The 20,872-nt window shown below is 38.3% G+C and overlaps 1 protein-coding gene across 5 annotated transcripts in view; it reads right to left on the bottom strand.

Annotated features, from left to right (window-relative positions):
- IDE (insulin degrading enzyme) overlaps positions 1-19,456 on the bottom strand; it is a 58,231-nt gene extending 38,775 nt beyond the window's left edge. The window contains exons 1-10 of one of the 5 annotated variants that reach the window (XM_071748661.1): positions 19,011-19,456; positions 8,848-9,032; positions 7,280-7,487; positions 6,354-6,523; positions 4,848-4,970; positions 3,739-3,851; positions 3,148-3,310; positions 2,434-2,526; positions 1,827-1,918; positions 174-254 (exon numbers count right to left, since the gene is read on the bottom strand). In XM_071748661.1, coding sequence (XP_071604762.1) covers positions 174-254; positions 1,827-1,918; positions 2,434-2,526; positions 3,148-3,310; positions 3,739-3,851; positions 4,848-4,970; positions 6,354-6,523; positions 7,280-7,487; positions 8,848-9,007 — 1,203 coding nt within the window. In that variant the 5' untranslated portion in view covers positions 9,008-9,032; positions 19,011-19,456. Of the gene's footprint in view, positions 1-173; positions 255-1,826; positions 1,919-2,433; positions 2,527-3,147; positions 3,311-3,738; positions 3,852-4,847; positions 4,971-6,353; positions 6,524-7,279; positions 7,488-8,847; positions 9,033-17,623; positions 17,648-18,655; positions 18,912-19,010 lie in introns of those variants that run through there. The other 4 variants (XM_071748662.1, XM_071748663.1, XM_071748659.1 and 1 more) reach the window with 4 other exon arrangements.
- Positions 19,457-20,872: the final 1,416 nt, after the last annotated feature.

A 20,872-nucleotide genomic window follows, 5' to 3' on the forward strand; every position in this document is an offset into this window, starting at 1 on the left:
CTGTGACTTATTGAATGCCACAACTAAGATCTATGCAGCACATAAGCTTCCTAAGCTCATGAAGCTCAAAGGACCTTTGCATGTACCTGTATTTATTAAGATTAAAATCATATTGCTAAATCAATAGTATATTGCCAGACATACAAACAAAACAAAAAAACCCCCACACTTACATGCAACATTCCTCCAAGCTTTGAGGTATAACCTCGTGGTCGTTCTTTATCTTTAAATCTGAATGCCACAGCATTTAGATCCTAGGGAAACAATGCAGGAAGAGTTGAAAAGCCTATTTTAAAGACAATTTTTAGAATAATTATTGGCTGCTTAATTCCTTTTTGTCAAACAAGAAAAGTAAGTTTTCTTGTATTCATTTTGTAGTAGTTAGACAAGTACCCAACACAGAAACTTTCAGTAATATTCAAACTGCACAAATCTCACAAGCAGTTTCAGATAGTCTCACAATGTGAAGTGTTACACAAGACCTGTGAACTCAGTTCAAACTACAAGATCTGTCCTGTATGTCTTATATTTTAAGTTCCTGGTAGTTTGAAGACACAACCACTTTGATACAACCAATACATCATGTTCCAGTGCAATATTCATTGCATATTAGTGAACTGAAGCTTTTCCCTTTTCATTTTTTGTTCCTTTTGTTCTTCCAGCTAAAACATTAAGTTTGGAGATACAAGTGTGTTTCTTTATGCTGTCTTAGCCACAGAAATAGAACACATTCTTAGAATACAATGGCAAGTGAGTATTAAAGGGATCTAAGTCTATAAAGCAAATGAAAGATACAGTTTATCTTTCTGTGAAACCATACAGACAGTTTGGTTAATTCAACAATTCATATGAAAATAAGCTCAAAAGAAGATTCTTTTCAAATTAGATTACCAACTCTTCTGACACACCTAACAGCCTCAGAAGTGCTGGGACTGATACAAGAGGAGCAAGTGAAAGACACAGGGACGATACAGGAGGATGGAACTACCTCTTTCAAATCTTGCTTTCACTTAAAATGACAGTGAATGACTTTCAGCAGATCATACAGAGACTTCTTCTACAGGTACATAGTGTCAAAATGCAAGTAACAAAGTTATCTGCAGAATCTCTGCTCTAGACAGAAAAGGCTCAACAGTAAAGCTAAGATGGAACCAGAAATATTTATCCTAATATTTGCAGTGAACCAATGATACTATACACACAAATAAAACAGGGTTAATTTCACACTGTCATTGGAAGTGCAGGACTATTTAATTCTAAGAGGACACTTTACACTTTTGTTGTGTGCAAACAGAACTACACAGACTTATAAGTATGCATAGTTGAGCAAGGACTAATGTGTACAGCCAAGGTACCACATTAAAAATTTTAGTTCACCTCTCATAAAGGTGAGGGAATAAACAGCAGATTCAATGTCCTACTGCTTTTAAAATCTCAACTGTACAATGTGACACATGAAAGAAGAGAGGGGTAGAACATTTAATTTCCCCCTCACTTCAAATGCTCCCCCACTCCCTCCACCTCTGGTCAAGGCTAAGGAAGGTTATATAAAATCCTGGGGTCATGGTAAACTACTTCCTCCTCCACCCTGATTATCCTGTCATAAAATGTCAACTCACACTCTGTAGAGGCACTTCACATCTACATTAAGACAATATATTCTGAATGTACTTGTTGTTTGTGTCCTGCTGAACTTTTAAAATTAATAAACTTAATTACCGTGTGATTATTAAAGGCTATTTCCACAGCTAAGGGAATGTTCCTACTTAGAATCCAAAATTTGTAGAAATACAGCCACTGCATATTTCAAGTACCTATTGCTGTACCTTGCACTCTTGGAAAACCCATTCTTGAGGTCCTTCTGTACGTAGTTTTTGAATATACTGAAACATGTGCAAAATAATATCTTCAACATGTACTGGAAAGAAAAAAATACTTGCTTAATAATTCATTCAGTTCTGCATAAAGAAAAAATTCTGATGAACACAAGTATTTATGGTTTTATTTTTAATTACACCCTGACACATCCCATTCGCAAATTTAAATCTGCTTTTATCAGACGTGAATTTAAGATAAATGTTTAGGTCTCCAGCTAGCTCAATGAACTGCACTGAACATCTCTTAAGATACTGACTTAGATGTAATTTAACTCAGGTCTAAACAGTATGAAGAAATAGCACAAAAGTATTACCTTTCCTTTTAAAATAATTTACTTTAAAATATTTAACGAAATACTGCGATATAACCTCAAATAAGTCAATTTCTTATGTTAGATGAAGTGCAAGCATACTGAGAGGATCTAAACACACCAAAAAAAAACCCCCAATTAATTAAAATAAATTGGCTTTCAAGCTATGAACACAATTAGACTCCTTAAATATAAACACAAACCCATTAGAATGACATGGAATTCAGATATAGTGCTTCACTTACGAAGTCCTTCTTCTGTCAAGTCCACATTGATGATGAAAAACATGAAACCTCTAGCACCTTCCTTCTGTCCTCCCACAAGAGTATTTACCCAACCTATGAAATCACAGAGGAAATACATTTCATAAACAAATCTGTAACAATTTATGCTACTTTTTGTAAACTTTGGCAACTTTATTTTTTATGTTTTGACTGCTTTACATGTCTGCCTTTTCTTCCTTAATGCCTCTAGCAACAGTGCAAGTCAAATATAATGCAAGTCAGATCTGATTTTGTGCTCAGAATGATACAAAAAACTCAGGATCATCTTAATCCTGGGTAATTTATTTATGTTTGGAGCATGGTAACATAAAGAAAAATACAAGAGATACCATACCCTCTTGGGGTAACCTTCCAGACACTGAGGTCCTGACAGCAGTGTCTAAGCCAGTGACAAAATAGACAAAAACTTGATATCAAAGTTCATGTAACTGTCTAAACAAGGGTAGGTAAAGGGGAGTGCAAGATATAGTAGCTTCAGTAGTCAGTGCCTGTTGTTTATTTTTTCCATCACAGAAATGAGATTAAAGTGCAAAATTACCTACAATTCGAATTATTCAAACAGCTGGGGTGCTTCAAATTTAGCATACAGAGGTCAATTTTAGGTGAAACTTAATTAAGCTTTACAAAATCGTGTAAAAAATTACGTTTTTGATTCTTTACCTTCGAAGGACTTACCTTTGGATTTAAGCTCTGATAAAAGACTCCCTGGGCCTTCATGCCCAATCAGATGACCAAGATAATGGCCAGGGTTAGATTTGTAGTACTTCTGAAGGTCAGGTATGGGAAATGTAACATAAAGATTTCTAATGTCCTTAATAGGTACCACTTTGTAAAGTTGCTGAGGGGGGAATTAAACAAAGAGATTCATAAACAAAAGGAAACTCTCATTATTTTATTCATTTCAGGAGCACATAATCATGTTGCCTTTACACACACACTTTTTTTGCAAACATATCAACAACATCTCAAAAGTAAAGGTGGGTATAACTTAATGCAACACTTGTGCCATTCATGATTCAAACAAATAGAAAATTCATCTCTCTGTTGCTTATAGCTGCAACCAAAAGCACTGCCTTTACCACAAAGTATACAAAATGAACCGATAGTGAAAATGTGGGTGGAAAATCAAGACAGAAATTGGGAAGTTAATAGGGATACTGGTAAAAATGCAGTGAAGTGCACAATAAATTATTGAAAAAAAATTATCATTTATGGCATACAATCCCAATGAGCAATGTATACATATATAGATATGTCTATACATACCCGGAGATGTTCTTCTTGGAAAGGATGTTCAGGGAACTCTGGTATAGGGACATTTTTATTCTCTACTTCTGAAAATAACTTTACTACTAAGCAAGTCAGCTCATCCAAGGTTTCTAGAATAAAGAAGCATTAGAAAAAGCAAAATTGCTATCTGAAGATTTTAGAAAATTTGGATTTCATATATTCTTTGAGGGAGAACTATACAGAAAAGTAGTTTTAATTGCATGACTATTATTAATTTTTGAAATTCAATATACATTAATACTTCAGTTTTGAACTACATCATGCCATAAACACCATGCTTATTAAAGGAAGAGTTCAATCATGGTTAAAATAAATCCTGAAAAAACAGAAGAAACATTTAAATTGTATGGATAGATTAAATTTTAAAATTTAAATTGTACTGGGATTGAAGACACATCATAAATGGACATATATTTGTGATCTGCAAAAAGAAACATTTCACAAAGAACTTAAGGGACATGGAATTACAGCTGCAAATTTTCCAGAGCAAAAGCATCTTTGCCAAAAGTTGGATTTTCTTCAGCCTCAGCTTACTTCCAGTATTTCACATAGTGATCCAGGGTAATCTGTCCTTAACACCCCAAAATTTTGCACACATCTGTGACCTGTTTAAGCCCTTTCAATTTTACATCCATTCCAGTTTTAGTCCATGACTCTAGCACTCTCAAAAAATGAGAGTAATGAGAGGAAGACCATTTGCAAAAAGAATGCTGTTCACCTAACTGCCCTATATTAATTCACCTAAACTGACCTATTTTTGTTGAAATATTGCATTCAAATAGGTATCTTTGAAGAAATGCATTTTAGAGCACTTCTCAAAGTAGAGCATAAAAGAAGAAAGCCTGATGAGTGGGTGCTAATAAAGAAAAGGGTGTTTCTTTGATGTCTCAAAGCCCAAATTTAGTGCCTGAAAGATTTCAAAGTGGTCACCTTGTCAGTCAAAACAATCACAGAATCACATGCTCTTCCACTACACTGAGAGGCCAATGCAAACAGACTAACAAAACACCAAAGAGTTACAGAGTTCATTTTCTTCAAACATAAATATATGTAAAGTCTTACTCAGCCACCAGAATAAAACTCACCTCTTCCTAAGACGCAAATAGCCATTAAATTTGATGAGTAATACGTAGAATGAAACTTCAGTAGCTCTTGCCTTACATCTATTCCTTCTTTGGTTGGTCTAGTTTCCAAAGTGAGTTTGTTCCCTGTAATATGGAAGTTAACAATACTTGATGTTTATGAACTTAAAGATCAAAAGCCATATATAAATTAATAAGTCTGCTGTCCTCCAGATGGGTAGTAATTTTAGAAATAGTTATCTTTCAGGAAAATGGGTGGAAGGTATATGGGGAAAAAATGCCCATCCTCACCAGAAAACTCGTGATTAAAATGTACTGCTTTCTCTGAACAAAGAGTAGTAGTCAGTTTGTTGGCAAAACAGGCTGCATAGCAATAAGAAGTGACCTGAAGCACCAAATGGAGTCATACCTGCATCCTGCTAGACTAACACCATCTCAGCAGGTGAAAAGAAACTAAGCAAACCAACTGCAATTTTCAGGAAAAGCATGTCACAGTTGTCATCTTCTGGTAAATAAAAACTACACAGCTACCTTTCACTTGTGTCAGCTATAAAGACTTCTCAAATTGTAGAAAAGTATTTCCGCAACATCCACTTCTGGTTTTTAAGTGCCATTATCTCCCATCATCCTACTCCACCCAATAGTTGCACCAATATTTGCATCAACAGGAAACTGACCCAGTCACAAAACACAATCATGCTCAAGGATTAAACAGTGTAGGAATTCATAGCCTTCTTACTTGGATAATTTCAAAAAGAAATTCATGTAAAAAATAACTATATATTAAAAAAAACAAAACTAAAACCAAAACAAGCAACAAACATTTAAACTTCTCCCAAAGCATCAATTGTTTGTGGTTTTGACCATAACTACAGTATTTTACTTTAATGCATTTTTAAATTGAGGTTTGGGGGTGTTCATTTTAACTCATTACTATGCATTCTGTGAATAAGAGAGCCTGAAAAAAACCCAACAGCCATAAGATTGGCATTTCTCCAAGACCATTTTATCTACCTATCTACTACTGGCATTTTAAGTTTAAGACTTTGGTTTTATATTCTTACTCTACTTTTAAGGTTTCTTTGCCAATCTTTCTGATTTTACTTCGTCACTGTCATCTAATCCTAGTACAATACTCTTTAGCAAAAAGAATGTGTGGCTATCAACAATTTGAACACAGTTCATTCACTCTGTTATGAACAAAGACTTAACAGGACTAAATTATGACAAATTCAGTAATTGGAAAATAGCGTTCAGTGCAGTAATTATCAGAATCATAAAGGATGCTTCATCGCTCTACTGGAAATCTTGGATCACTCTGTTTCCTATGTTTTTGTCTAGTTCAGTTTGGTCTACGATGTGGAAAATGTGACAAAGCATCACAGTAATCATGTATAAAGAGGAAAAATAGGGAACTGTTTCAGTTTGCCTTTAACGATTTTATATAAACACCAACACTATGCATGCCCCTCAAAATTTCAAAGGATGGGTAATTATATTCTGACAAACCTGTTCCAAATTTACTGAATGGATGATTGGGGTTTCCTGTAGCTTTCTCCAGTTGAAACAACCTCCAGGCATCATTCATCAGATTCTTCTCATGTTCAGAATCCACTGCATTCACTTCTCTGTCTTTGCAGCTTTCATCAAACAAAGGGCACAGGAAAAACTGGGCAAATCTAAACAGAAAAGTTTTAATGCAAGTCATAAGTAATACTGTACACAAATGGCAAAAGAAAACTGTAAAGTTTGGTACCTTATGAAAACAAGTGAATATATTATTTTTTTAATGCAAAACTTTAAAATCTTGTAACAGTTTTGAATCACTATCTTTGTCCATGCAAGGATTAAGGATCTTGAATTATAATTCATACACTAAAAATTTCTACTGTTTTGAAGTTTAGCTGCAAGACTCTTAATCTTGCAAATCAAGACAATCTTGTCACACATCCAGGAAAATCCAATGGGAAAATCCACTCTTTACCTCATTAATACACCTTTCAATTTCTGTCTCCTCCCACGTAAGGCAGACACTTCAGTGAGTTTCCTTTACTAAAGGCATCCTAACATATTTCTAGACTTCACTCTTATTTTGCTATAAATGAAGTAAGGATCCCACAGGAAGCACAGCATTTGATTATACAGAGATATTTCCACAATGCATAAGTTCATGACCATTCTGTGTGCCAAATTTCCAGTAATACTCAGTGTAAACACAAACTCTGAACTCCAAAATTTTTGCTTCAGTAACAAGCTCTGCTAGCTGAAAAAATCTGAGCAAAACTTTTCAACTGAAAATACCTGATGCTGATTTTAACAAGAGATAGTGCTCTCAACCCTTTAATATCATAATGATAAAACTGTCAAAAAACCTTCTACATTATTTTAAATAGCACCTATATGAGAAAATATTAAATATTTTAAAATGTGTTTACCTGTCTAATGCACCTTCTAGATGTTCATGTGACACATCGAAGTAATAGTTGGTATGTTCTCCACTTGTGAAAGCATTTGAACTCCCAGCATGCTCACTAAGAAATTGACTATACTCATTCTCTTTTGGATATTTCTTGGTTCCCAGGAACAGCATATGCTCACAGAAATGACTAAGCCCAGCAATGTTGGGAGGATCAGACAAAGATCCTGCAGGGGGAAAAAATATCATGTAGTTATTCATAAAAAGTATACTAAAATGTTAAGTCTTTTAAAGTGCTTTTTATTATACTATGTTGCCTCATTCTGTAGATGTAAACCGACAGTTGTACAGCTATAGTCAAATATAAAATCAAGCATAACAAAAAACCCATAAAAACCTGAAAGAGAAAGAGTAACTGAATCAATTACTGTCTCAAATTGCCTCTCTAGATCAGCTTCCATTGCCTTACAAAGACCACTTTTCAGCTGAAGTTCATGACTCACGATCTATAAAACCTGGCAGATATATCACAGTGTTCTGAGTTCTATACCTTGACCTGCAATGTGTCAAATGGCAGCAAATGCTAACCACAATTAAGGAGGTTTATAGGACAAGTAATAACCTGTAATAGCCTGAACACAAGCAGCTATTGATGATGAGCTAGTAAGAGCAAAAGCAGACAGATTAAAAGACGTGCAAGAATGGAAGCCAGAAATGTGGAAGTTTGAGTGTGGCAGTCGTGTTCTGAAGTGTGCAACAACATGATATGGTACAGCAGAGATGAAGGCAAGAGATGCATCTGTCCCTGGTTATGTGCGAACGATGGATGCTGCAGTTTGCTTTTATTGTCATAGTACCTAATAAAACCACATCTGGGATCCTCTGAACTAGAGAATGATCTGTGACAACCATCTCCATAATCAAAAACTCCATAAGTTTTCAGTTACTCTACTTCTGTCTGAACATCAATAGCAGTAAGAGCTCCCAACTACAAATGTGGCAAGAATATGTTTAAGTAATGTGTGCAGACATCGCACCTTCCAAGCTACTGAGAAACTATACAAGCTGGGGAGATACCACAAATATAAAAGGATTCTTCCATTATTCCAGCATCAAAGTAACTGCCTTCCCCTTCTATTTCCAGTATTACTGTTTGCACACTTCAGCATTGTTGGAGTCAGGGAGAGGCTCTTCAACTCCTCTCCAGCACTACAGCATTTTCTCACCTCGTGTACACATCACCAATATAACACGTAAAAAAAAACGTCTGACATGACAGATGGAGCTGTCTGAAATAACTGCACTCACACCCTCCCCTTTTCTACTTATAAAAGATCTTTCATAACATGAAACTTAATGGTTAAAAGAACTCTTTCTACTGACCGAGCTACATTAAACACTAGAATAAAATAATTTAATTAGCTCTAATAATTTTCAACTGGCTCTATCAAGAATTAAACAAACTCCAAAATAAAATAAAAGGATAGGCTCCCTATCAGATACTTCTGTCAGTTTCTTTGCAATTAAGATACCAATACTTAAAGCATTTTTATTAATGATATGATGAACATGGCATGTATTAAATACCTATGTGCACATCAAGTGCTGCTGAAGACTTATCTGTGGTAGGGTCACTAATGAGAAGAGCTTTAATGCCATTTGCCAACTCCAGTCCACGGTATTCTCGTTTATCCTCAGGTGATTTGATAATTTCATTTGTTACTCTCTTAATAGCAGGACTATTCATTTTGTTGTTTGTAGCCTTCTGAAGCCTGAAACAAAACAAAAGGAATTTCATTTACTATTGTTACTTAAACCCTGCTAATATTATAATACTATGTTAGAGAATATTAGGCAATACCAACAGCATGAACACACACATCTGCCCTAAGATTACAGTTCATATCCTGAGAGATATTGCTGTTAAAACAAACAAACAAAAAAAACAACCTGAAGACCAAGAAACATCATGAAATATAAATTATGTGATCTACGATTTTAAGCTCCTACTGACAGTAACTAAAAGAATAACTTAGTAAAAAAGGAATACCATCTCTTTATTCAATTATCATAGAAATGAAATGAAGCTTACATTGGTACCCCAAGTATACTTTCAGGCTTCAGAAAATTATTTCATGCATCTGAATTGGTAGTTATGTTATGAATGCTGTAACTCAGATAAAATTTTACTAGCAAACAACTGGATTTGTACACTCAATCAAGAAAGGGTGACACCATTTATAAGACTGCCATAAAAATATCAACATACTTCATAATTGCCACAGTAAAAAGGAATAGACTAAGTCACATATTTAAATTTCTATTATTAATTTAACATGACATGTTTCTTTCATGGCACAATTTTGAAATGCTAAGCAATTAAGTGTGATTCTGAAATTAACAACTTGGGCTATTTGATTTTTTTAAATTTAAAATTTAAAAGCCAAGTGAAAAGGTGATGCATTCAGACTTGGATATTTGGGGAGGTAAAGTGGAACCACTTGGTTGCATGTTAAAAAACAAAAAAAAAGAAAAACAACCAACACACAAAACCCAACCAAGCAAACAAACAAAACCCACACACAAAAATAAGCAAAGCCAGAAATGGGAAATCAGAGACCTATGCTCTGAGCCCATCATGAAGTGTATTCCTGTATGTAAGAGCAATAGTTTTATAGAAAGGGTTTTAGAATGGAATCTGTTATACAAATACAGTACCAATCAAACCAAATCTTTTCCTGTAGTGAAATTTTGATTGCTGGACTGACTTCACTGACAACGAAAACCAGATCCAAGTCTACTTTCCCACCACAACACATGCACACATGAGAAACCTTGTATGGTCCTGTCATTATCACATAGGTAACAAGGAGTTTTACAGTATTTACTTTTCCATTTTCAGGTGGTACAATTCAAGGAATTTGGTCTAAGTTTTAAGACAATGTACAAGTCTTAAGAACCTTTTGGTATGTGGGTTGTGAAGGACTGCACAGCTCTCAACACACATAATGTTTCAGGTCTTCAGACATGACATTTTAACTCCAGCTAGCAAATTCAGTGCCTTCTAGAAGTAAAAACTTCCAATAGCAAAACATGGTTTTCAAACTGTGAATTACTTTAAAAAAAAAAACAAAAGCAAAACAAAAAAAAACCCCTCAGTCAAACATAATCATCAAACAGTTACCAAAATGCAGAACCTTTTTTTTGTTACTGTCAGATACCCACTAGTTCAACCCTGCACTCTTGATAATCCTGCCAGGACTATTTGTGGGCTTCCTGCTCCTGAAAAAACGCAGATACCACTCAAAAGCAAATGATACGTTGAGTATGGCAATCTGCATGTTTCTCAGCACAACAGCACTGACATGGTCCATGCTTATGATAAAAAATACATTCTTGTTCAAAGTTCAGAGTCTTAAGTAGAACTACTCAACTAAACATAAGACACTAGGTAAAATTTATGAAGGGAAAACAGATAATACTTTCCATAGACAAAAACCGTAACTAAACTCTTCTTAATTATATTCCATTTGCACACACCTCTATTGGACTGACTAATCTAAGTATGTAGGGCAGCAAGGAGGTCTTGAAATATCCTGATTTCACCTCCACTAAGGAACACCTATGACTTGGTTTCCAGATAAATACTCCATCTCATTAAGATATTAGTTTCTTATCATAAAATACATATGTACTATAGACTTCTCAAGTTTTTTTTTAATGTTACACAATTTCCTTGTCATTGGCTACTTCCCTGCTGTTTCTACACCACACCATTAAGGCACAGAACTTTACAGTTTGTTCAGATGACTCATCTTTCCGATGTGATTCATCAAATTACGCAGCTTCTGTAAAGTCTTATGAGATTTCAACTGATGTTTTGTGAAGCTGTACACCTCCACTCTATCTTATTATCATTCCTTATTTCTGTCTCTTTCATTCATAGGCTACCTCCAGCTTGGTAGTTGAATTTCAGTAGAGGAAAAAACTTAAAATTTTCAAAAGAAGTCAGTCATTAAGCCTTTGAACCAAGAACTTAAATTTGCATCTCTGTCTTCATTGTTTTTCAATGGGCACTGTGAATACAACATTCTCTTCAACTGCATTTGCATTATTAACCCACAATCATCTCCCTGCAAAATAAACTGTAGTACCAGACAACTCACATAAAAGCAAAAGCAGATCAACTATGCAATATACCTGAAAGACAACGCATTAAAAGATCAAAACCAGTAACTTCCTTCCATTTACCAATTACCAATAAACCAATTACCTTCCTCATGTTATATTACTACAATACAAGAGCTAGAAGACAAAAATTCACTATAATAGAGTTTTTATGCAACAATTTTTTCTTAAGGAGTAAATTGTAGGACATAATATTAAACATTCCCTTATATGACCTCTTCTCTGTTCAACTTTTCAGTCCTCTTAGTGGAACTGCTTTGAAACAACACCATGTTTCATTGTTTCACAAAAGAATCTTAATATACTACAAACCACTTTTTGACATAACTGGTTTTGACCATAGCAATCAAAACAAAGTAATGGAAACAGAAAAATTCTATATTTCTTGTAGTTTTTATGAGAAGTAGCTCATTTTAAAAAGTTGTGTTAAGATGCTGTCCCTTGCTACGCTGTTACTACAGCGAACATTTAACGCACATGGTCACCAGCAAAGACAGTAAGTGACAAACTAGATGCTATGTTTACTGCAGAGCTAAACTGCTAAAAATAATGTCACTGAAAGATACATGGTTATACTACTTTCACAAAACAGAAGTAACAGAGGAAGACCCCAAAAATCAAAGACAGTGGGAACAAATACAAAACGTTTTTGTGGTACTGGGAATTCTATAGGCTCAAAAATTAGAAGTGGCAAGATGACAGAGATAAGACAAAGATAGGCAGACAGGAAGGAAGGAAGGCAGGAAGGAAGAGAGAGAGAGAAAGAAAGGAAGAAAGAGAGAGAAAGAAAGGGGGAAAGGGAAGGGAAGGGAAGGGAAGGGAAGGGAAGGGAAGGGAAGGGAAGGGAAGGGAAGGGAAGGGAAGGGAAGGGAAGGGAAGGGAAGGGAAGGGAAGGGAAGGGAAGGGAAGGGAAGGGAAGGGAAGGGAAGGGAAGGGAAGGGAAGGGAAGGGAAGGGAAGGGAAGGGAAGGGAAGGGAAGGGAAGGGAAGGGAAGGGAAGGGAAGGGAAGGGAAGGGAAGGGAAGGGAAGGGAAGGGAAGGGAAGGGAAGGGAAGGGAAGGGAAGGGAAGGGAAGGGAAGGGAAGGGAAGGGAAGGGAAGGGAAGGGAAGGGAAGGGAAGGGAAGGGAAGGGAAGGGAAGGGAAGAAGACAATGGGAATGTTTGAACTGAGAGTAGTGTCTCTGTTCAACAACTAGGAAATACTAAACATTCTGCCTTCTCTTCAAAATTACTTCACTTGGACAAGAGAAGTATCAGTTAAAGCAGACACTGAATTGTGAACTGTAGCATTTTGAAATAAAATCATGTTTTATTGTTCAAGGCCCTGGTTTTTAATGCTTTTCAGGCAGGTAGTCCCTTGGAACCAGTGAAACTATCTGGGGATCCCATATTGTACCTTCTACAGAGTATTACAGAGTGGGATTAACTGATACACAGTTCTGCCTATTTTAATCGTTCAAAGTTATTTTAGTAAACTTTAATTAAAAATTACCCAGCGTAGTCAAATCCAAGTTCAGTGTTTGAACAATTAAAGGATCATATTTGAAAACCAATTAAAAGAAACTCCTGAGGGTTGTTTCAACATAAGAATGTAACTAGCTCATAAAAATATGACCCCTGAAGAACAAACTGCAAAAGCACTTTTCAAGATTTTTTTTGCCATGGATGCACATATTTAAGTCAAATGCTGGTACACAGGTCTGAGCAAGACCATAGGCTATAAAGACTGATCAGCTTAAAACAATCATATGAATGGCAACAGTTAGCTCATAGATTTTCATGCTTGCTTTCAATTTCTATCAGTTGCCTTAAAATTTGGGGTTTGCTTAAAGATTTTGTGCAACTGAATCCAAAATACTTTTATGAACACATCTGTGGGTGTTGCAACAAACTCACTTGAAGTTTACACCAGTACATACTATGATCTTAACTGGTCCTTTTTTTCTACTCATTTTATCTATCTGTCGAATTCACTTGGTATGTTATGCTGAGTACAATACAATAGTTACTCAAGCTCTGTCTTCGTTCTGTCTTTGAAATCATACAGAGATCACAGTAATGTTCAAAGTCACATTTTGCACCTGTTCAAAGTTCTGTATTTTATTTATATCAATTTTTCACTTTTTTCTTAAATTCCAAACCTAATTGCCTAGAACTTAACAGAGTGAACTGAAACATCTATTGAGTCAAAATTTACCTCTGCTCTATCCTGCAAGGGAGCTACCACTGATCATGTGTTCTCTGTATTATTGTCTAAAGCCACCAGTTTACAGTTCTTTGTAATGTACCTGAAGATTTCTCCAGGTGCCAATGCCTGGAGCAAAAAGAAGTGCTGTGTGCTTCGGCAGCCGGATACCCCAGGACTACCAGCCAGTCTGCCCACCTCTCTTTACAAGGATGAGAGAGTCTTCCTTCTCTGGAGGACTCTATGAAGTTCTTCAGTAGCAAGCTGGTGGCTTTGCAACAATAAAATAAATCTCCATTCTTCCACAAGTCTTAACTCCTCCTTTCAACTCTTGCACCTACTTCTTCTCGTGACAACAGAAGAATTTGATGGGATTGTTACATCATTACATGTGTAACTGAGGCATTACCAGTAAACTGAGGCATTACCAGTAAGTCAACCAACCATCTCCTCTCAGCTTCTTCATTCACTTATATGCCAAAAATGAAATTTACTTTTTAAACTAAGCAGTAGGCCATACAATTTTTTTTCTAAAATCTGACAAATGTCAGTAAGAATGTAATTTAAACACATGGAGCCAAGAGCAATCTAAAAACAAACAAACAAACATAGTAACATAAAAAATCCAACAAGCCCATATAAAATCAACTCAGGTGATAATTACGATATAGAGCACTTCAGTCTGGACACCATTCTTAACTCTTTCAGGCTATGGGTTCATCTATAGACAAATCTAACAAGTCTTTTACACATTTAAGAGATTAAAAGAGTTCACGTTATTCAACATCCATACAGCATCAATCTGTGAATTTACTTGTCACCAAACTAGAGAATGTATAAGTTCTAAACACATTACTAATGCTCATCTAAACAAATCTGATTTCATATGGATTGCATACAGGCAGATAAGACTGTATAAGTAGACAAACTGCACAAAATGTTAGTATGCTTTATCACTTTTGAACTCATCAGGAATTCATCATATTATTTCATACACAAAAGTTCCAGCTACAAAGCCCAACAATGATTTAATCAGTGATGCTAAGTTATTAAGAACAATTAATCATGCCAAATCAGGCAACTCTGAAGAGGATGAATATATATAAGGTTTTGTTATGCAGCTTGTTTTGAAGTCTCGCTACAATTAAAACATTTTCAGAACTTCAGTCTGCAGCTTTTTGCCACGTCTAGAGCTGACTCAGAAAATTCCCTCCTAACAACAGTAGACAGGGCAGATGCCTGCCTTGCTCTCATTCCCAGAAGGATCCAGCTTATACAGCTTCTAAACGACAGCAGTGAACTTGGTCTGCCATAGGCTTCATTGACTAATGTAACAAGACAGTGTACAGGAATTACCAGTAGCATTAATGAGACAATACCACATATGAACTTGGCAAAAACAAGGGCCTTAGTAGCTTCATGTAAGACCAGGCCCCAGCTGAGTCACTTGCCTGAGTAGTAAAATGATGTGTGTTTTCAAGTCTTGCGTTGGTCAAACAGCAATGTACAACCAAGACACTGTAAAGCTATCCTATTGCCCTCAAATTACGTTCCTTAACTTGACCATTCCTGTTTCCAAAGCACTGGGTAAGAAAAAAGGCAAACACAGGATTTTATACAACCTGATTTCAAACACAGCAATGAAGTATAACAAGTTTCTAAAAACTTCTAAATCATTTTGGCCTACTTTTTCTATGTCTTCAAAAACTATGCCAAACAACTCTTAAAAACACACCCTCCAGGGTAAACAAGCTTTATCCTGGTTCACCAGAAATACAAAACAATTCAAATTAATCTTTTTCCAGTGCTCCTTTGCTTCAGTTTTTTTCCAAGATTGCAGAAAATAAGGCAAATTCCAAAAGGATTCTGACGCCGTTCACTATTTGAAAGATTTGTTCTTATTAAAATATAAGTAGAATTATGTTTTTAATCTTCAGGCTATGTGATGATATAGGCTTTTCAGAATAATTTAACAGTACTTTGGCTTCTATTATTATTTTCATCTGTCTCAAATCACATGCTAAGAACAGGACTGATAAGACTAGTATCCGCAGTACATGACAAACTGCTTGAAAGTATATTTTACTCATTTTCTTCAGAATTGTAGTTACGACTTCAATTAATTGCTTTACACACCGAATACTTGGAATCCAGTAGTTCTCATTCTTTCTTCCTCCCTCCTGGATGTTTTTACCCCATGACCCTATAGCTGCAGGGCTTGGTCCATAACCACAGTGCAGCAGCGGTGTCCAGCACGTGGCCCTGCACACACTACAGACATAAAACTGGATGCTACAGGAAAGATCTCTCCACTTTATTCTAACTGTATTTTGATGTGTGTTTCATACATTCTATCTGCAAGTAACACATCAGATTGCCCAAGACTCTGTAAAGCCAACTCACTAAACAATTTAAGCTACCATCTGTCTCATACCCTCGAAAAGAAAAACTTGTGAGGCTTGAATTAAAAAACAAGATGAGATTAAAACTTTAGTTACACTGAATAACAAGAAATACACACAAAGATCAGAGAACTGGCAAGAAAGTCTGATCTAACAACAAAACCAGAGAGAACTTTAGGATTCTGAATCATGAAAAGTACTGCCATCCCACAAAAAAAGCAATTGATTATCCAATGTCAGAGCTCTGACATAATCAACAGACCTCTAACAAGCAGCAGTTCACAAGAGTCAGCGGTGTGCTTCAACAAAGAAAGTCCTGTCTGTTTATCTATTTTGTGTTTCAGTTTTTATTATGTTGAAGAACTCAATTCTAGTTCTACTGTTAACACTGCAAGTAAACTCTCAACTCTACAGCATTTTTTTGCCATTTCAATAGTTCAGGCAAGCTATACTTCTGACTCATTCTAAAAACAACTCGCAGAAGGACAGACCTGAACAGAAAGCTACAGTAAAGCAAATTTCAAAAATCACCTGATTACATATATACAGTGCTATTTCATAAGCATATCTTATCAGCTTGCAGACATCAAAGAAGCTAAGAACAGAAAGATGCTCATTGACAGACCATCTATATACAATACATAACTTTAGACACAAAACCAATTAAATCAATGCCTTAACAGACATTTTAAAATTATTATTCCTATCTCATTAAAATAATTCATCAAAATTATCAAGGCATCCAACACAACAGAATTAATATATAAAAAATATCAACCCAACATATGATTTCTCAAATCATCTGACAGTATTTTTAGTAAATTACTTCTATAACAACCCACAATGACCCCTAGCTATGAGCCTAACACCTTCTAGTTCAGTGAAACACTGGAGATAATCAACATTTTGTCCTTTCTCTCTTTCTTCTTCTGGAACTAACAGGGTAGAGAACCAGTTTTGTATTCATGTCCAGAACAAGTTATAACCTTGATACTTTCACCAGTTCCCAAAGGCACTTTTTTATCTAAGGGATTAAAAACATCCTTACAAGCAACTGAAGAGAGAAAGGAGAAAAGGAGCAAAAAAACTATGTAAAATACAACTTCCCATTTAGACTAGATAATTTCAATGCTGTACGTAAGATCAAAAGGAGAAGATAATAAGAGAACTGAGAAATTATTTTGCTACTTGATGTGCAGATGAAGATTAAAAATCATATGAGAAGAAAAAGTTAAAGCTGAAAAATGTTAAAGTATAAACAAAATTCCAATTCCTGAAAACCAGGAATGTGTAACTGAAAAAAAATTATTAATTTTCGTATGTTCACTATTTAAAAAAAAATAATGCTAAGTACTATCTCTGCCCTCATCTAATTAATATTTTTGTAAATCCTAATTCACAATTAAAATTAAAATTAAACAAATTATGCAACCATAGTTGTAAGCAATATGAAAACACAATAGGCCTACTCACATATATAAGGTTAAGTCCAAATACTGCATATAATCACACGCTTGAAGAGGAGTAATCTAGCAAGAGAAACTACAGCCTGAGAAAAGCACTGGCCCCGAATATACATTAAGGATTACCTTGACAATACTGAAGCATACACAGCAATTATGAACAATAACGGGGCATCCGAATTTTTACAATCACTGACAGCATGAGTCATCATAACTCACTTCCTGAAAGATGCTACTTTTGATGTCTCTTACTTTTGCGCTGTTAAATGTAGATTTTACTGCTAAGATAACAAATACAGCCTCAAAGAGAGAGCGAAAACAACTGAGCCTCTTCCCCTCACCCAGCTCCCCTCCTGGAACAACTTCGCAGAGTTGTTACGCAGTTTAATTTGCCCTTGAAAAGAGCCAAGCCGACCGAGGAACTTCGTGTCTCCCCTGGACCTGGCAACAGTTAGAGAGGAATACAAGGACCACTCAGCTCGTTAGAGATCGCTACAGGCCGCTCCCATCAACTTTGGGTAACAGCAGCTTCTTTTTAAACAACGCAAATGTGTGTGTATATGTATATATATATATATATATTTACCTATGGGTTAGGGAGACGTGACAAGTTTAGCAACATGAAAATTTCGTGTTTTTTCATTTTGTTTTTTCTTTTGAGGGGAGAGGGGAAACGACAAAGCAAGCCCGGCGGGCAACAAAAGCCGCGCCATAGCCGTACGGCTGCTGGCAAAGCCTGCTTAGCCACCGGACGTGCAATTGCAGACACCCAGCACGGCAGCCGCCACGCACACCGGGCTCTCCCGGGCGGGCCCATCCGTCCCGGTCATGGCAAGGCAGGACACAGGCCCCCCCGCTACATACGGGCCCGCAACCCCCATTTCGCCCCCGACTTCCCCGAGGGCTTCGTTGTCGGCCCCGCGTTTCCGCGTCCGGGCCCCCCACAACCCCGTGGCTGAAGCGGCACTCAGAGAAGGGCGGACACTCCCCTGCTTGCACAAGGTGCCCCCGCCCCAACCGCGCCGCCACCTCTTACACAACGGAGCGCGGGACAGCACCGGGGCTCCGACCTCAAGGCCCGTCCCACGGTGGCCGAGACCCGGGGGCCTGCCCCTGCCCACCCACCTCGGCCCGGCCATCGCCTCACACGCACCGTACCCGATAAAGCTGTACCGCCGGCACCGAGGGAAAAACCGGGAAGCCGGGGCGGCCCAGGGGTGCGCTAAGCGCTGCAGAGCCCGCCTCAGCACAGGAAGCAGCCAATGCCGCATATCCCGGCCTCGCCACCGCTGCCACCGCCGCCGCCCGGCCTCTCGCTGCCGCCCGCTCCGGCGCGACTCCGCGCGCCTCAGCACGCGCCGCTCCTCAGCGCCGCGGTCGGCGGCGGCGCCATCTTCTCCGCCCGCCTCCCCTCGCCTCTCGGCCAATCCCTCCCCGGCGCCCTCGGGGTCCCGTCCGCCCTCCTCGCCCGGCGGCTCCGCCGCTACCGCGTCGGGCCTAGCAGTGCCCGTACCTGAGGGTGTGAAACGCTGCTTCTACTGCCGGGAGGGCCAAGGCTGCGGCTGGGGAGGGGGCGGGGGGCCTCTGGGAGGAGGCGGAGGCGGCGGAGGGGGTGGGTGGCTGGGCGGGGAGCTGGGGCGACACTCGTCGCTGCGGGTGGGCAGGGGCGCCGCGCCCGGCGGAGGCGGACGGGGCTGCGGCGGGACGAGCACCGGTGAGGCGCCGCTGTCGCCGCCGCCGGGCTGGGCTGCGCTCGTGAGGGAACCATGTTGCGGACCAGCGCGGAGGAAGCGGCCTGGCCGCTTCCTGGTGTCCGGGCTCCGCGTCCCTGTCGGCGAAAGCCAAGACAAAAGGTAATTAGACGCGGCGTAATTTGAGCGCAGTTGGTGCGGTGTCGTCCTGTGTGGCAGAGATTGCAGATTTCCCAGTTCAGCGGGTGTCGAAATCTTTTCTCGCCCTGGGGAGAGAATTCCCCCTGCGGGAGCTCTCTCCTTCCGGAGCCCGCCCGCCGCCGCTCGCTCACCTGCCCCGGGCGGTCTGCAGCACCGCAGCTTCGGGCGTAGGGCTCTGCTTGCAGTATGGGTTTACGAGAAGTAAATTCTGCATAAGGTTGGACTTCTGTTATAACACCATGTATTTGATTTTCTGATGAGATACCTCTTTCTTATTTTTTCTGGTAGATTTCCCTCTGGCAAAGTAGTGTTGTGGCTGACTGCCTTAATTCCTAGGGCACGAAACTACCCCAAAACAGCGCACCATTTGTAGTTTTAGTAATGTCCTTTCTTCAGATTTATCTGTTTCCCTACATCCTATTTCTCAAAAATGAAAGAAAACCAAAAACACGACAGCCCAAATCACATACAAAAAAACCCCTCAAAAACAAAACCTTAGACGTTTACTGCCTGATTTTAATCCAGGGAGATATCATCTCAGGTTTTGCCACTTCTTTCCTTTTATTACAGGTATTATCTCACACCTGGAAGTTCACAGAACCCTCCTCCTGTCAAAAAGGTAGAAGTGACCTGACAAGTCATCTAAGGTTATTTCTGCACCCAAAGACAAGAAAGATAATGTATCAAAAGTAGCTTTAAACTAGTCAGTTTTGGTCAAAGTAGCTGTTAGAACTGGCAGTATGCTACTCCATGTGGTCAACAAAATCTTTGGGGATTTGGCGAGACATTCAGCTGTACCTGAGCTACCCAGATTAAAACATTCACATCTACATCACTTAAACCCACACTTCTGGTCTTGATTTTGACAGAGAACTGTCTCTCAGGTTAACTAATCCTGCTTGGAGCAAGGCAGTTCATAATTTTCTACTAAACTAAATGGTTGGATTTAGAACTGTGTGGGAGCCTAATTTTAACACATGTTAACTCCTGTGAAAATGAGGATATCTTTGTCTTGATGGGGTCTAGCATGACGCAATCTGTTTTTTCTTTTCCATTTCCCAGTATATGTAAAAGTCAAGACCAGGCCAGAGGGAAAGAGGACAGGATAAAGGTGAGATCTTACATCTTACTTCCACCCCATTGCCCGTGCATCAGATAAGGTAATACAGTTGCATCTGGCAGAAGGTATCAGGTGCATGCCTCTTGAAGATGTGTCTCCTTCCTCTCTGAAGCAACTGGGGGATTAAGGAGCTGTGAGTTGGAGTTGCTCTCTTAAATTGGATGTGTAGCTGTAATGTTTCTGCGTTTATTGTTAACACAACTTCTAAGCATGTTATATGAGTTACCACGTAGGGGTGAAATCTTTAAAAATTGAGAGTTTCAAGCAATTTATTGCTTTTTTCAGGTCTGACAGAGAGTTTGCTAGCCTAATGCAGCTGAATGTATATTTAGCTAATACTGGCCTTATTTAGCTCCTCTGATA

Source organism: Heliangelus exortis, chromosome 7, assembly GCF_036169615.1.
Source record: "Heliangelus exortis chromosome 7, bHelExo1.hap1, whole genome shotgun sequence".
Classification (NCBI taxonomy): Eukaryota; Metazoa; Chordata; class Aves; order Apodiformes; family Trochilidae; genus Heliangelus; species Heliangelus exortis.